At 43.2% G+C, this 18,445-nt stretch overlaps 1 protein-coding gene across 1 annotated transcript in view; it reads left to right on the top strand.

Moving 5' to 3' along the window:
* The window catches only part of LOC132831478 (proline-rich protein 12-like), an 84,485-nt gene extending 66,739 nt beyond the window's left edge, over positions 1-17,746 (top strand). The window contains exons 15-17 of the mRNA XM_060849641.1: positions 3,206-3,358; positions 5,407-5,502; positions 9,801-17,746. Of these exons, the coding sequence (XP_060705624.1) occupies positions 3,206-3,358; positions 5,407-5,502; positions 9,801-9,941 (390 nt within the window). The 3' untranslated portion in view covers positions 9,942-17,746. The remainder of the gene's footprint in view (positions 1-3,205; positions 3,359-5,406; positions 5,503-9,800) is intronic.
* Positions 17,747-18,445: the final 699 nt, after the last annotated feature.

Here is an 18,445-nt window from a genome sequence, read left to right as displayed (position 1 = left end):
TGATGAAGGGTACAGAAGCAGGGAAGCGATGAGGGTTGAGACACTTAAATTTGAGGTGTTGGTGGCCATCTCTGCATGTGTTCACTCCTTAATCCCTGCAAATTTTTCCTTTACAATTATGTATCTTAGTCCCTTTTGGAAGTTAACATTGAGGAGAGATTAGATTAGATTACTTACAGTGTGGAAACAGGCCCTTCAGCCCAACAAGTCCACACCGACCCGCCGAAGCGCAACCCACCCATACCCTTACATTTACCCCTTACCTAACACTACGGGCAATTTAGCATGGCCAATTCACCTGACCCGCACATCTTTGGACTGTGGGAGGAAACCGGAGCACCCGGAGGAAACCCACGCAGAAACGGGGAGAACGTGCAAATTCCACACAGTCAGTCGCCTGAGTCGGGAACTGAACCCGGGTCTCAGGCGCTGTGAGGCAGCAGTGCTAACCACTGTGCCACCGTGATGTTGTGGTAAGATCACATGATTGTCATTCAGTGGCCCAGGCTGATGCTCCTGTGGGGCATGTGTTCAAATTAGTTGGTTCGAACTCAATTAATAAAGAACCTGCTACATAAAATATATTGTAGCCCCAGTAATGGTGAGGCCATCATGGATTGTTGTAAAATCCTTCTTGTTCATAAATGCCCTTCAGGAAAGCAAGTGCACCATCCTTACTGGATATGGCCTATCTGGGATGTGACTAGCTATTAACTGCCCTCTGAAAATGGCCTCACCAGTCACTGAGTCCAAAGGCAATTAAGAATTGACAACAAATACAGGACTTGCCAGTGATGTCCTATGATCTCTTTATGTGCATCACAAAAACTGGCTGTGTTTTAAAATAAAAGTCAAAGCTCCACGTCTCTTTTCTGATTCTATAGCCAATTATCATGCATTTATGACCTCTGATTACCAATTATCCTATAGGTGGAAATGGTTGCTCCTTATTTAGAATCATAGAATTTTACAGGACAAAAGGAGGCCATTTGACCTATCCTGTCTTATGTCAACTCCCAGTATTATCGTAATTTTTAAATCCTTAGTAATTATCTTCTTAACTACTGAAATAAAAGCAGTCGCAATTACTCTTATTCATATCAGATTAGGTAAGTTCTTATATTCCTGATTAACCAGCAAAAGCCCTCCGTACGTACTCCAGAGTCCTTGACATCCATTACGTATTACGTATAAATACTGTTTACTTACGGAAAACTGTCAAGCCAGGTGACAAACTCATACACATGGCATTAAAGACAACTAAGCTGCACTGTGTGCCTCCGTACTGAGGAAAGAAAGAACTAAATTAGAAAGTAAATCAACACAAATGTACATTATTGGTACCAATCTAGTGAATAATGTTACTTAACATTCAGGGTTAAGCTGATAGTGATAGGTGATATTTGTGCCATACAAATGCTAGGTGATGACCATTTCCAACAAATAGAATCTGACCATTTTCCCTTAACACTCATTGACATTGTGATCACTGAATCGCCCAATATCAATATTCTGAGTGTTATCATGGACCAGAAAATGTGCTAAACCAGTCATCTAAGTAATGCGGTTACAAGATTTGGACAGAGAGGCTAGGAATTCTGCAGTTAGTAACTCACCACCTGAATCCCCAAGGTCAGTTCTGTTTATCTATAACACACAATTCAGAGTATGATGGAATATTCTCCATTTGCCTGGATGGGTGCAACTCCAATAACACTTGAAAAGCTTAACACCGTCCAGGACAAAGCATTTTGCTTGATTGACATTGCATCCACCTCCTTCAATATTAACTCCCTTCACCACTGATACAACACAGCCATAACACACCTAGGCCCCTTAGACAGCATCTTCCAACCCTATAAACTCTAAGGCCTAGGTAGAGATAATACGTGAAGGTACCACCATTTTTGAGGTATCTCCCCAAGCCACATGCCATCCTGGGTTTGAACTTTATCGCTGTTCCTTCACTGTGGCTGAGTCATTTTTTAGATTAGACTTACAGTGTGGAAACAGGCCCTTCGGCCCAACAAGTCCACACCGACCCGCCGAAGCGAAACCCACCCATACCCCTACATTACCCCTTACCTAACACTACGGGCAATTTAGCATGGCCAATTCACCTGACCCGCACATCTTTGGACTGTGGGAGGAAACCGGAGCACCCGGAGGAAACCCACGCAGACACGGGGAGAACGTGCAAACTCCACACAGTCAGTCGCCTGAGTCGGGAATTGAACCCGGGTCTTCAGGCGCTGTGAGGCAGCAGTGCTAACCACTGTGCATGTTTCTGCAATTCCCTCCCTACCTGTACTGGGTGTCCTATACCCCCAGGACTGTAATGATTCAATACTCTTTCTCCGGGGCAACTAGAAATGGACAATAAATGTGGCCTAACGTCCCATGAATTAATAAAGAAAATGCATTGTCAGGTCAGTGAGATTGCTAAGAATTGAATCCAATATTTGGACAAATTTCTGTTTTAGCATGGCACTTAATTTGTCTGCTGCCAGATATGCTCTTGTCACATTTAGATCTTTAAAATTGTCACCATGATGTGAACTGACAAAGTTGCAGCAAGGAAAACAGGACACCTGGAACGTGTGTCTGCAGGATGAGCAACTAGAACATTGACTTAATCTATCAGATCGAAGGAGGAAGAAATTAGCAGCGCAAGGCCTGAGAAAATGTTTAACTTAAAGTGCATGAATTAAACTCAAGTTGGTTAGAGACACAGAGAGGACGAAAAATTAAGAGAGCGAGAAAGGAAAATGAATAGTTTTCAACATTTTAAAGTTAGAATTTACTAATCTCTAACAATAATTAAAACCCAAAGGAATAAGACTTCTCACTTAGAGTAGTTACCTTTCAGTGCCAGAGAGGTTGACAGGGACTAATGAACAATTATCATGTTATTAAAAAGTCATTTAGACTGGGATGCGTAGGACTTAACATTCTTGTATTTACCACGCATATCCAGCAAGTTCATTCCACTCAATGCAGGTGGACAATGAGATGCCACTTGTGAATGGCAGGCATCTTGGAAAGTAAATCTTTGACGAATTCGAGTCTCACTGTGCAAATGACCCTTGTGGGATGTTGCTGCAGCATTTATAGTTCATTAGTGCTGTGAGCTTTGCTGGTCTGTGGACTGGAGAATCTAGACCATTGGGTGACGTTTTGGCCATCTGCGTCTGGTGTGTTACAGGAGGGGCTTCAAGCGTTCCCCCAACTGGTTGTTGAGGACTGCGATGCGGACCGCAAGGACAACCCGGCCAGCTCGGTGAAGTTAAAAGTGGCTGGGACACCCTATAACCGGAAGACACTCAACCAACTAAAGAAGAATGTACCACGGACACAGGTAGGGCACCAGTCCAGTTAGCCCTGGCTATTTTGGGAGGGAGGCCGTTGAGTTTAACAGTGCAATCCAATGTCCTAGAGAGGGTCCAGGTGTGGGATGGATGGTGCTGCATAGTGAACCCCATTTTTCCAAAACAAAAGTCGCATTGCATCAGTGACATTGGGGGTTTGGGGGGAATATGAGGATGGTTGGAAGGGTTATTTCTAATGCTTGTTGTGTTGAATAGCTAATTGACCTGTCGCTCTCCCAACTTTCATGGCCATTCTGCTGAACACAAGAAGACCCATGAAATTGTACCTGAGTCAGAGACGTCGGAATGTAGTTGCAAGAGGTGGTCATTTACCTCTTGAGCCTGCCTGCCAACTGATTTTACTTGCTGTAGTTTTGTATCCCTTGTTAAATAAAAAGAAAAGGCAGGAGAGAAAACGCAAAGGACTCCAAATAAGTGAATGTTTTGTATGCAGCAAAGGGTAATGGGCCTTTTCATCTCCTGGCTGCCTGATTATCTCTAATAAATCTATGCTGTGTTTGATGCTTTACACCTTGGGGACTTGCTGCAAAGGCACACACTATTTAGTAATAGTGATATCTCTGTTTTTTGATATAAATCACTTAAAATTAAGCATTTTCAGGCTCTACCCCTCATTTTCACCAAATGCGTTGGCCAACAAAAGTGACCGGGGAAAATAATTTTTAGTCATTAACCAATGCTGAAGAATCAAATGATATTTGGTGCTCAAAAATCTGTTCCTTTTCACTTCAGTGGTGTAGAAATGGGTCCCATCAGTGGTATAAAACACTTGTTAGACCTCAGCTGGAGTGTCATGTATACTTGTGGTCGCCACGTTGTAGGAAAGGCAAGAAAACCGACATTTCGAGCAAAAGCCCTTCATCAGGAATCCTGATGAAGGGCTTTTGCCTGAAACATTGATTTTCCTGCTCCTCGGATGCTGCCTGACCTGCTGTGCTTTTTCAGCACCACTTTGATCTAAACTCTGGTTTCCAGCATCTTACGTTGTAAGAAAGTTGCATTGGAAAGGGTACAGATGTGATTTACAGGAATGAGACACTATAATGATGAGGATAGATTGAAGAAACTGGGACTGGTTCCCTTGGAGAGAAGAATGCTGAGAGGAGATCTGATATCTAAAAGAATGAGCGGACTGGATAGAGTAGATAAGGGGAAACTGTTCCCGCTTGTAAAAGGAACAATAGCATGAGGATAGACTTAAAAGTCATTTGCAAAAGGAACAAATATGATGTGGAAGGAAAAGTTTTTTTTCACTCAGTGAGTCTTGATGGAGTGCACTGCCAGGAACTTGTGCTGGAGACCAGTTAAATTGAGGCATTCTAGAGAACATTCAGTGATTATTTGAGTAGAAATAGTGTGCCAGGGTATGAGAAAAAAGGAAGGAGATTGGCACTAATTAATGATGCCCATTTGAAGAGCTGTTGCAAACATGATAGGCCGACTGGCCTCCCTCCGCCCTGTAATTCTATGCAAGTATTCGATACTAGTGTGGCTGTTTGAATTCTATTATTGCAGTTCACTATCATCGAGACTAGCTCACTTTCAAACATTCTCTCTTGCACATTAGCAAATCAATAAGTTGGACTTGCACTCAGCAATCTCCTTTTCAAACAGAATTCTTCACTGGGATAGAGGTCACATCAGTAACGCTGTATTCTCCTGGACTGGTTTTGATAGCCTGAAAGAGACGGTGATGAATTTTTCTGGAATGTGATTACCCCCTTTTTGTTTTTGGTTTACAGCCTCTCCCAGGTGATTGGATAACCAAATGGGTGGGGAAGTTGGGAAAAGGAAGAGTGTGGGATTGGGTGGGATCTGTCTAATCAGATGGCTGTGACCATCAGGTATAGGTTTGGTGAAACAATGATTTTTTTTTCCCTATCTACCTTTGGGTTTGTCTGTGCACATTTGAGGAGGGGAGGTGGTTGCTGGCTGGTTTGCAGGGTGTCTACAGACTGGCAGTACCCATGCTGTGCCCTCATCGATCACTGAGACCGTCCTTTGCTTTGTTTTCCAGGACTTCCAAGTGGAGGCAGAGAAATTGCAGTTTTACACTTTGTTCCACTCCCTCCATCACTACAAATACCACACATTACTGCATTGTAAGGAGCAGGTGAGCTGGTTTCCTCTCTTGTTCAATTCTTCTCATCCTCCTAAATGCAACATTTAATCTATTCTTGTTACCCCTCCCCACCTAACTCCCTGCCATCATCTCACCAAACGCCTATCCCTCGGTAATGTGGAGGAATTAGAGGAGCCAGAGTTATTCTCCTCAGAAGGTGGATTTTACGGCACTTTTCATCATTACAAAGGATTTTGATTGAGCAAATAGGGGCAAATGGCAGGAGGGCTGGTCATCAAGGATATGGATTTTATGTGATTGGTCAAGGAACCAGAAGCGGTGTGAGGATTTTTTTAAAAGTGTATTGTGATGTGTTGTTGTAATTTAGAATGTGCTACCTTAAAAAGGCAGTGGAAATTTGATTCAGTCAAATTTCAGAAGTGAATTGGACGAATACTTGCAAAGAAAGATTCATAGGGAAATACAGCAAGTGCAGGTGAAGTGGATCTAATAGGGTTGTTCTGGCAAAGAGCAGGGACAGGCACAGTGGGCCGAATGGCATCTTCCCATACTGTCTGATCTACTTGTGTAAGCCACAAAACAATCCATATGAATTCCCTCTGTCTGGGCTTTCTTTGAAGCATGGATGGTGGCTCATTGATCTAACTTCCTTGTCTCCTAGTACAGACAGCAGAAATGAATGACTTCCTTTAGTGGAGTTCCATTCCCCAGCTCTGTGATGAGGAGATCAGTCAGAAAGTGAAGTGCTTGCTATTGGTTCACACTCACAAGCAGGCTCAGTGGGCCAAATGGCTAGCTTCGTTCAGTGTTTCCGATTGGTTTATTTTTGTGTGAAAGAAGGCATCGCTGACTTCTGTTGCCCCTCTCTAATTGCTCCGGATAATGTGGTGATGAGCTGCCTTGAACTGCTATAGTTCATGCGGTGCAGGCCCACCAGAGTACTGTCTGGGAGAGAGCATCCTTGTGCCAGGAAGGGTTCTCTAAATTGTCATTCGCCAACTCATTTTATGAGCTTCGTTTGAAGATCTTTGTCTCTTCAGGAAGGAGGTACTCCATTCAGAGAAGCAGTGAATTACATTATAAGCCCAGTTATAGATTATGGTACTGTAGTGAGTTAAAGACTGATTGCTCAGTTGAATTCTTCTCAATCTGGTTAACACCAGAAAATCTGTTGCCAGGGCTTTGTTTTGTAGAGAGGTTCCTTTTACACGTGAGCTGGAACTCAGCCCATGATGAGGATGAGGTGGAAACTATCGGGGATTCCCAAAAGGAAATTGGATGGATCCATAGAAATAACACCGCAGGGCTACAGTGATAAGTAGGAAAATGGGACAAAGTGGATTCCCCTGCAGAGAACCAGCCTGGGGGCATTGGGCCATAATAACTCACGGTGCTAACAATCCTGTCCCTTTTAGGGAGAGTAACTGTCAGTGTAATATGGAGTGTTATAAACGTGTTCTGGTGAAAGGTGACAGACCTGAAACCTTAACTCCGTTTTCTGGTCTGTCCCTGCACGGATGCCTGGCCAGCTGTTCTGATATTTTCTGTTTATATTCCAGTCCTATACAATCTGATTCTCAACAAGACCATAAGAAATAGGAACAGGAGAAGGCTATTCGGTCCCTCAAGCCTGCTTCGCCATTCAGTGGGACCACGGCTGATCCGACATTCCTCATGTCCACTTTCCTGCCCTTTCTCCATAACCCTTGAATCCCTACTGATCAACAATCTATCTATCACAGTCTTAAATATACTGTGACAAGAAGTTCCAATGCCTCTCAACCCTTGGGGTAATCAGGGGCTTGGTGATAATATTGACCTGGTCAGAAGGTGTGATAGGTAGAGGGAGGATGGCAGATTGGCACTGCAGGACATTAGTTTCATTCATAATTAAACCTGTCCCCTGCTTTGGTGACAGGCGGACATTTAAATCTCTGATGGAGACGCAAAGCCTTTAACTCAGGCTTCCAAAACTGGAATAATCAATTCGATGTTTAACTGTGACCATATAGAGCTGTAGGAATTGTTTACTCCTTAGCTTGTGATACAGACATCAGAGTATTTTTAAGAACAAATTCTTTTTTTCTCAGAAATTGTGCCATGACTGGTGACTGGTTTTAACATGGCTGCCCCATCTTTCATGATCCATTTTTGAAAGAACTATTATGAGCTAAAATTAAACCAAGCTTTCAATGCAAGAAAAGATAGCGACTAGGGATTCAGCAGCACAGTGGTTATTGTGTGAAAATGGATATCAGGGGCCTGAGTGATTTGAGTTTGAATGCCTCCATGGCAACCAGGGAACTTGTGTTCAATTGATTAAATAAAATCTAAAATAAAGATCGTAAAGATTAAATTACTGGGTTGCAATGGTTGCTACTGAGTTTCCATCTGCTTTAAATTAGGTTCTTTAGAGAAGGAAATCGGCTGTACTGACCCAGTCTGACCTGTATGTGCCCTCAGACCACCAGAACCAAAGCCATTTTAAAATGGTATTTAAGAAGGTCATAGAGAGTCCTACAGCATGGAGACACGCCCTTTGGTCCACACTGGTCCGTGCCGACCAAAATGTCCATCCACGCTAATCCCATTTCCCTGCCCTTCGCCAATATCCTTCTAAACCTTTCCTATCCATGTATTTTCCAAAAGCCTTTTAAATGTTGTTAATGTACCCGCCTCAACCACTTCCTCTGGCAGCTCATTCCACATGTGTACCACCCTCTGTGTGAAAAGGTTGCCCCTCAGGTTCCCTTTTATTCTTTTCCTTCTGACCTTAAACTGATGCCCTTTAGTCCTTGATTCCCCAACCTTGGGAAAAAGACTGAGTGCTCTCGCCCTATCCATGCCTCTCATGGTCATATACACTTCTATAAGATCCCCCCTCAGTCTCCTACACTCGAAAGAAAAAAGTCCTAGGTCCAACCTCTCCCTAGAACTCAGACCCTTTCCACAATCAGTTAAAAATGGGTAATAAATGCTGATCTTACCAGAAAGCCCTACATCCTGTGAATAAACTTTTAAAAAGCCCTGAAATTCAATGCCCAAACTTTTTTAAAAAAGTATTTCATAGATACGAGTGTCACTGACCAGGCCGGTATTTGTTGCCTATCCCTTAACTGAGTGGCTTGCTAGGGCTATTTCAGATGGTAGTTAAGAATTAACCACCTAGCTAAGGGTCTTGAGTCACAAATAGCTGTAAGGACGGCGGATCCCTTTCCCTCAGGGAGGTTAACTAAACAAGGTGGTCTCTTGCAACAATTGATTATAGTTTTATGGTTAAGCCTTGTTGAGACTAGTTTAAATTCCAGATTTTATTAATTGAAATCAAATTCCACTAGCTGCCATGGGCTGATTTGAACTCATGACCCCTGAACAATAGCATACGAGTTCAATGAAGTTCCTACTATGCCACTGTCATGGTTAGCAACTGTCAATCACATAGGAACTCCCTGTCTGCCTCTCCCCACTCCCATTCTTGCAAAGAGCAGAGGGCATCAGAACAATAGATAACGGGTTAAAACTTAATAGAATACTGAAAGGAGGACAGTGGCTATCTAGAGATCCCTGTACCATTTGATAAGTGTAAGGACCTTGAGGTGATGACCTGAGCATTTACGACACAACATGACAGATGTTGTAAAATTAGTGAGAACTGCAGGATTCTCACTAAATTTACAACAAGAGCAAGATTTATGCTTTGAAACTCAGGAGGAGGCCATTTGTTCCATCTCTGCATGCTAGCTCTTTCCGTGCTCTACACCTCTGATTTTTTTTTCTCTAGCTATCCACATCAGTACAAACATTTTCTCATTGTTGTTTGCTTTTTTTTTTGTAGTCAAAAACCAGATTGGGAGAGTAAATAGCCTTTAAAGATGGTCAAAAAATAATGCAGATTTGCGATTATAAAGTCCCGTGGTTGTACAGGTTTTGAATATTACTGATGCAAGAGAGGTACTGCCAAAGCTTTTCATCTTCCACTGCTATGGATGAATGTAAGAATGCCAAATTTCAACTGATTGCAACATTTTGTACCACAGGAGAAAAGGGTGCTGACTGGGTGGTAAAACATTTCTGTCTGAGGTGTTGGCTTCAGTTTATCAGATGGGCTTGTAATGTGGCTTGTCTATGCTCACTTGAAGCAACACACATTCGGAATCAGAGACCCACTCTCTGCAAACAAAAGGAATATGTTTGAGACTTTGAGTTTATTTTTGAGTGACAGGGAAGCTTGGAGAGCTTATAGTGCCCCACAGCTTACCCCTGGGCCAATTAGAATGCACAGGTGATGGTGTTTGGATGTTGCATTTGCTTTCTGTCTCTTTCTGCAGACGGACACTCTGTCGGAGGTGAATGAGGACCTGGGCCAGGAGGAGATTGTGCAGCAGTGTATGCGGAATGTAGCGTGGCTGGAGAAACTCTTTGACTCGTTCAGCGAGCTCCTTACACAGGTGCAGCAGCAGTGTGCGTGACATCTCCCGTGATCAACAAGGCTGCCCAGGACTATCCTTTTTCTTTCTCTCATTCCTCCATTCCCCCTCCACTCCATCCCAGATCCCCCCTTACTGCCACCATGTTGTTCCCAGTCCCTGTCCCTCCCTCCGACGCTGGACTCTATGTCCAATCCGAAAGGACATAGGACTTGACATCAGTGATCAGTGGAGCTGGCCTGACTTTCATCACCGGATTTACGGTTTTATTTTTTGGGATTGTTGTTGTTGCTGTGCAGTGATTTCAGTACAAAAATATTCAGTTAGGATTGTTGAATGACTTATGACTTTCTTCCTTGCCCCTCAGATAAATCCTGACAGCCTAGGCCTCGACCTGCTCTCAGAGTATTGAGGGACATTGAGGCTTTATGAAAATGGCAGCAGATGTGGGGCATGCTGGGAGGAAGGAGTGTGGGGGAAATGCCGAGTTGAAAGCCTTGCAAAAAAAAAAGTGGTAGTTCCTTTTTTTGCAACCCCTCCACCTCACCCACCTTCCGAACATGCTGTCTGCCATTCGGTGAGATGAGTTGTGGCCTACTCACCAATGCTCCGTTTGAGGGTCACGTATTAATCTAGTTGATTAACGGTTTCTTTTCTCACTGGTGAAACTGCGTAAAAAAACACAGCTGGAAGGTGGGTGTTTGAGGGGATGGGGTGAGATGGGATGGGGTCAGTGATCAAAATGGCTTCCACACTGGCCATAGTGACCTGAAGTGTAGCAGAGAAAAAGAAACAGTGTTTAAAAAAAAAGAAAAACAACATTAAGACAAAGGTTACATTTTCTTTTATTTTTTGAAAAAGACAAACTTTCATTTAGGTTTAGGTCAGACTGCCTGTCACGATTTGTCTTTTAAAAACAAAAATGAATTCAACCCCTTCGGGAAAGTAAACTATGATCATATCCTTGCCTTTAATCACAATCCACTCCCTCGCTCTCAATTTTCCTCAGATTCCAAATTTTCTAAAGAAATAGTCAATATTGGTTGGAGCACTGCCTCCTTTTACTCTGATCTGATCCGATCCGGGTCTCATGTGGTCAGCAAGGCAGACTGCCTTCTGTTGGTTATTCCTAGTGTTGGATATGTGAGATAATGGATAGCCCGATATGTGATAGCTGACACCTCACCGCTCTGGGCAGGTTGCCGACAGTGGAGGTAAGGGTGGCAATGTCTGAGTTATAATTGTCTTGTTCTTCCCTCCCCAACCCCCATTCCACCCCTACTCGTCGCTGTCTGACCCTTGTCAATTTGGAAGTTGTAAACTATCACTGATCCAGCCTGATCTGTCGTCCAGTACTGACTCCTCCATCACTAATCTCACCTGTTCCCTGAACGCACCTCCTTTATGCCATCCAGTCCCAGCCCCCTAGCCCCTTGACATTTGCTTAATCCTAACACCCCTCGACATCCCCACCCCCTTTTCAAAGGCAAATTCCTGAAATATAACAACTTGACCTAATTATTGGTCGGTCCAGGGAAGAGGGCGTGGATTTTTTGTTCCCTTTGTAGGAGGCAAGAACAAAAGTCAGAGGTGAGCAAAAAATGTCACACATGTAAACCATCAGGCCGTATGACTGACCACCTGGGTGGGATGCTCCCTATCCAACTGTCCCACTGGGCACCCCTTGGCTTTTCCTGGGGATTCCCTTGAGTGTTGTGATTCCCTTTCTCCGAATACGCCATTTTACTCAGTCACTTGCTTTCTTTGCTTGTCTCATGAGCTGCTGATGTGGTGTGCCAGCGACTTGAGCAGAGATCTGATTGCGATGTTATATTTGGACTTTTCCCCTGGCCAACTGACCAGGACAGAGTTAGGATATAAAATAGGCAACTTGTCAACACGTTAAGTGTTTCTGCAGAGATTCCAGTGCTCTCCTAATTTGGAAACTTCAAAGTCCAATGTAAATCTTTTCTTTTTACTGCTCGGGCATTGGAAGTGAGGTGGGGTGGGGGAGGTTGGAGTGAATTGCTGGCTTGTCTAACTTGTGCTGTCTCTAAATTGATCTTAATTATGTGGTTAAGAGTTTTGAGAAGCCAATCTATCCAGTCAGATAAAGTCTACGCAGTTGCCATGGTGACTGGGCAAGTTTGCCAGTGAAAACTGACCCCTGATGTCTGTTTTCCCATTTTGGTTGCTTACCCCTCCCACTGGCCCCACCCCGTTTTCCAATCCCAACAGGTAAACAAAAAACCTGGAGGGTTCTATTTGTAAGTTAGTGTGCTTAATAAGTTAAATTGAACCGAGATGACATGAAAGTGTAGGAATGTGAGATTAAATGCTGGATCAGCCATGTGCTGCATATTTAATGAATAGCTTTGGGCAACACTGCAAATGGCTGCCATTCAAGTGGGCATGTGACTGAATACTCAAAATGGCTGCCTTCAAAAGGACTTGTGACTGGATAGTCAAAATGGCTGCCATTCTGGAGGACATGTGACTGGATAGTCAAAATGGCTATCATTCTGGATATGAGGCAGTTGGACACTACAGATGGCTGCCTCCTTGGAGAGTGTGTAATTGAATATTAGCGAACAGATGACTGTAAATAGCTATCATCTTCAAGAATGAGTGGCAACTGAACACAATTTTATTCTGGACCTGGGAGGTTGGGTGCAATTGGAAATTTGAAATGGCAGCCAGTCTGGGATGGATATGACATATGGCTGTCAGTTGCGAAGGGCGAAAGACTCCAAAGATTGATTTCTTTGGAAACAGGTCCCTCAATCAAAGAAGACAATCCTTCCCTCCGAAAATAGGCCTTGTTAGGCAATCCCACCGCACCCCTGCACCACCTTATAACCTCCCACCTACCCCCCTCAAAAAGATGAACAGTCTAATGTTAGCAGTTGCTTCAAAGAAAGACATCCTGGGGTCCCGTTGACATGACCTTTGACATGACCTTGGTGGATGTAGGACAGGAATGGAAAACAGGGATGGCAAGGGTGGTGGGTTGTGATGCAGGGGAGGGGAGAAATCCCAGTAAGAAAGGAACTCTGCGGGGAGCAGCTTTGAGCTTTATTTAAAAACTCATTAAGATGAGGTTGAGTGTGACACACTGCAGCAGGTTTTGGACCTTACTTTCCGATTTTAATCAATTAAAAGAAAATCTCCCCCTCATCCTTTTAACAAGAGAATTAACTATTTAAAAAAAAAACAAAAAAAATCTAACGCTGGCTGAATATAATTTAATCAAGTTTTCAAGTTATTTAAATGCATTTTACTGATTCCATGTCTCTCTTTCCTTCCAGTAAAACAATTTTACAAAAAGAAATTAGATTCTGTCCTTCTTGGGTGCTGAGTTCTCTGAAGCGCTTTTTAAAATAGTGGCTACATGCCAAATCTCCAGTGTATATATTGTACAGAGCAAATGTCCATGTACTATATTATATTTGAGAGAGGTAATCAATTCTTAACAGAGGAAAAAAAAAATGCAAGGTTGCTTAGCTGTGATGTTCAGTCTGACTGGACCTTATTAGTACCTGGTTTATATAATATGTTCTGAGACTTGTCAAGTGTCCTATTTTATTCAGAAAGGTAGTTTACAACAAAATGGATTGGTGCACCCCTACACAGAGAGGCAGCAAGTGGAGGGATGAACTTGCCTGTGATAGGACTTGTTTAACCCTCCCACTTTAGCATAACTGACTCGGGCACCCTGAACTAATGGCTGCAGCCCTACGGGTGTGGATCTCGGTTGCTGCCAGGAGTTGGGCAATAATTTCAGTTCCTTGGAAGTGAGGGACAAATGGAAATGAAATTCAGCCAGAACTGCTGCTCCTGATGCCATTGAAGCCCCCACTGTCTGCAGCATTGTGTGTGTGTGTGTGTGTGTGTTTGAGAGAGTGGGAGATAAGAGACTGAGAAGAACAGTACTGCAGAGCAATGATGCTTGGCTCAGTTGGATTTCACACGGGGCATCTGTCAGCTCAGGGTGTTGCGCAGAGCTATGATGCCTGTCTGGGTTGAACACACACCATGACTCTCTGGGCTTGTGCGCGAAAGCAAGTCATGGGGAAGGATGACAGTGTGATCAGAGGGTAGAGTAAACCTGTAACGACACAGTCGTTTTCATCTCTGGTCAATCTGAAGGCCACAGTGGAAGATATTAGCTGAAAGATGCCCTGTTCTGAACTGGGATATCAATTTCTGACTGCATAATGTGACACTTGTCTGGTTTCCAATTTTCCCCTCCCACATGGCTATATCCACAAATGACATTTTTGCCCCATTAGTTTTTGTGAGCACTTGAATATTAGGCATGAGATCCTAACCTCATCGAAACCCCAAAAGGCTCTGGTAATATCACGCCTAGCCAACCATCTGTATGAATGTGCCAGAGAGTGATGCTGCTTTTTATCTTTCTTCTGTCTCTGAGTTTTGTTCCCCTTTCCACGTTGTGTACATAAGACCATAAGACACAGGAGCAGAAATAGGCCATTCAGCCCATTAAGTCTTTTCCACCGTTCTCTGAGATCATGGTTGATCTGATAACCCTCCACTCTACTTTCCCACCTATTTCCCTTAACTCTTGTTTCCTCACATATTAACAACTTGTCTATCTCAGCCTTGAGTATACTTAATGACCCAGCCTCAACAGATCTCTGTAGTAAAGAATTCCACATGTTCACTACCTCAGAGCAAACATTTACTACTCATTTACTACTGTCTTAAGTGTATGACCCCTTATTCTGAGGTGATGCTGTCTGGTTCAATAAGGTCACCTCTCATTCTTGTGAATTCCAACATTACTGGCCTAATTTCTCAAGCTTTATCCTCCATACCTGGAATCAGCAAACAATTTGCTGTGTGAAATTCTGGTGGATTCGCATCTATATAGCAATGCAACATAGCTGCTTGTTGTCATTGTGGGAAACTCAGAGCCAACACTTGAGCACAGCAAGCTCCCACAAGCAGCAATATGTGAAGGACTGGATCATCTGAAGGTTGGAAGATCCATGTAACCCCAGTCGAGGCAAAGCTCCCCTGGCCCTGTTCTTCAGAACACTGCCACTAAATCTTCTATGTAGCACATCCACCTGAGAGGACAGATGGGGGCCTCGTGACCCAACCAAAAGATGGCATTCTCTGATTGTGCAGCTCTCCAGCAATACCATCTGAGGCATTTTGATGCCTGACTGAATGTAAGTTGTGCATCTCATCACCACCACTAAACCCCCGACCCCCCAAAAAACCTTAATAGCACTGATCAGCCCATTGTATCCATACTAGCCTTCTGCAGAGTAATCCAGTCAGTCCTGTTCCCCGGCTCTACTATTGTCTCTATTATCTTGCTCAAGCAGACATTCCTCTTGCGTTCACACATTGCTATGGCGATGGTGTATTGGCTGTTTAGAAAAGTTGGCACATTATCTTGAAGCTTCATTCCAACATTCAGGCACTTGTCCACCAGCACCGTCACTGGATTGTGATCTGAAGTAAGAGCCTGTAGCTGAATCACTAGGATGGGAGAGTTGATTTATTTGAGTCATTATGATTTTTGTGTATCCTGTGGATTAAAAGAACTTTTAGGGTTTACTTTTCACTAATTTATCAACAATGTTTGGATTGGTGGCTGTGTGTCTGTGTGAATGGAGCAAACAGTAGGTAACCCTTGGATATGGGAAATTTCTTCTGGCCAGGGGCACAGGAATCTTCTAGAACTTGCATTATATGATGTATTGGGTTGCCAACTCTGGCTGGACAATTTCCTGAAGGTTTCATCACATTGACAACCTCCCAATCACAAAAAACTTTGTAACAACTAAAAACCCAAAACTTTCGGACTGAAATGTCAAAATGTTTCCTTGATCTTGTTCCCAGGTTTTAGCTCCTAACATTTTCCATGGAGATTAACCTATTTTTCTGATTGACCTGTTCGGGGATGTTATTACACACCTCTAGAGCAGGTGGGACTTGAACCCAGGCCTCCTGGTCTAGGGGGTAGGGACACTAATGCTGTGCCACAAGATTGTCATCCCCTGGAGATTAACCTATTTGTCAACCTTGGGTACACCTGCCCAAACAAGGAGCATTGTCAACCCTAGACAGGTGATGCCATTTTTTCTAATCCCTTAACCACGCCTGTATCCTCTCACTGGATGCTGCGGTTGTAAACTGAGGGTTGACCATCAGTTGTGCCAACTGGACCATTCACTCTTCCTGAAATGCCCTGGGAGATGCCCATTGGTTTGGTAAAACTAGTTGGGACTTTGGGAAGGGGGAAGAAGGATTTTTCATTGGATATTCTTCCTGAAATCACTATTGTCCTGCCCTCTGAACAAGCTATTGAAATTGTTGCTCCTGTTATTTATTCATTGGATGTGAGCATCAATGTGTACAGTCCACCCTTCACTGACTTGCTGGGTCACTTCAGAGGGCAATTAGGAGTCACCCACATTGCTGCAGGTCTGCCACATTGCATTTAGGCCCATCTGGGTGAGGAAAGCAAATTTTCTTCCTAAGGGGAACCAGCTAGGTTTTATTTCCAATTAAAATTAAAATTCCCCAGTTTCCATGATGTGATTTGAAGGCATGTTTCCCGATTATTCCCTTCACTGCTGAAGTAGATGAGTGAGAAAAACAAGTGAGTGATTGGACCTGGGGAATTTTATTTTCTTTTAGAAACAGGGGAATTTGCTATTAATTCTCGGAAGGACTACCCCTTCCCTTTTCTAGGGACTTTTCAAGAGAATGATCAAGCCACTCCTTGTTGGTGCCTCAATGAACCAGTTGAGTTTCTTACTGTCAGTCTGACACCACTTGGAAGATTCCTGAGTGGGACTTGGGTAGCCAACTCTGATTGAATGGATTCCTGAAGTTTCATTGAGTAATCTCTAACAGCCTCATCCCCTGCTCACCCTCCACATCTATCATCATGACGTTTCCACTTTCCCACAGCCACAATGTCCTCCTCACCTATCGGTTTTTTCATCCCTATTTTTCTAATTTTTGTTTTAACCCAAAGCAAAATCCAGTTTTTTTTTCATTTTCCATCCAGTTATCTTTCATGCCCAATATAATTGTTCTTTCTCTCCACTGGGTATACTAATCTCAGCAACGTCCTCCACAATGAACCTTTATAATTTTTGAAGGTTCCAGGATAATCCCACAGGAGCTGGCAACCACTAGGAGAGTTGGGGACTGAAGGGTATGAATGCAACATGGTTAGGTGATGGGGTGGGAAAGGTAGAGTAAGGGGTAATGGTTTAAGAAGTGTCTCAACATGTCACAGAGCCCCTTTCCACTGGGGTGGCACATTTGATGACTAGGAGTGTAGGAGACCACCTTGCACACTTAAACTATGTTTTAAGTTTCTGCAGTTTACTTCTAAAGGCAGCGGTGTTGGCACATCTTAAACCTTTTTTGTTGTAAACTACTTTTCTGAGTTGCAATGTTTTCATCCCTCTCACAGACACACATACACACACACACACTCTCTCTTTCTCTCATTATGTACTACTTATTATTGACTTTTTTTAATGATGTGTTTTAACTGTACAATGTTATGGCCTGAAAGGTATTGTTACTGTTTCTGATTTGTGTTTCTGTATTGATGTTACATATATTATATATTTTTAATTGTTTAATAATGTCCTGCAAATGTTATTCTTTTCCTAATACTACCCTTCCCTCCCCCACCCATCGGCCCCACTTCCCTCGCAAAATGTAAAACTTGCGTTGTATACTGTGTCCACAGAATGAAAAAAAAACACATTCTTCCTCTGTATCGTTTTTTTTCTAAAAAAATAGTTTAACCTCTTTTTGTGTTTTAAATGATGAATAATTCATTCGCTGCTTTCTGCATTTTTTTAAAAACCTGTTTTAATACGGTTGTGCGTGACTAGACTCGTGTCTTCTTGTGCTTCATGGAGCTAAGATGCTGTACTCAGGAATGGGTGCCTTGGATTTAAGCACGATGGGCACCAAAGGGTCTTCAGGGACAGACCCCATGAATGCTGGGTGCCACGCACCAGGAAGAGGAAATTGCCCTGTCCAGGATACACCAGTGCAGACCCTCCAGTGTGATAGTGAAGCGAAAGAAAAGATTAAATTGTGGAATAGAAGTACAAACGACCATCATTGAGTCAATCAAGCCAAGGTCACTCATTAAATTAAATCAGTCACCCAAAGGAAATTTAGAGCTATTCAGCCCTTCCAAGTTCACTCCACCATTTGGCAAAACACTGACTGAACTGGTTGTGGATTCAAAGCTGCGTTTTAATCTGCACCGCCTCCCTTCCACAAAACTCATTAGTTCTTCAAACATTTTATCTCACTCAGCAATAAATTCAATAGTCGACACCTTGACTTCCTTTACCCAGATTGATTCTGTTCTCCTTCATCCCTTTTGCTAACACAGTCCTGAAAGTAAGTTCATGCAGATGAATACACAAACTGACAGATTAGGAGCATGCATAGGCCACTTGGCCTTCTAAGCTTTCTCCACTATTCAATAAGATTGTGGCTGATTGAAATAATCTGCATTG

This window comes from Hemiscyllium ocellatum, chromosome 33 (genome assembly GCF_020745735.1).
Source record: "Hemiscyllium ocellatum isolate sHemOce1 chromosome 33, sHemOce1.pat.X.cur, whole genome shotgun sequence".
In the NCBI taxonomy this organism is placed as follows: domain Eukaryota; kingdom Metazoa; phylum Chordata; class Chondrichthyes; order Orectolobiformes; family Hemiscylliidae; genus Hemiscyllium; species Hemiscyllium ocellatum.
Note: the sequence above shows the minus strand (reverse complement) of the source record. Positions and strands in the feature narration are given on the sequence as shown.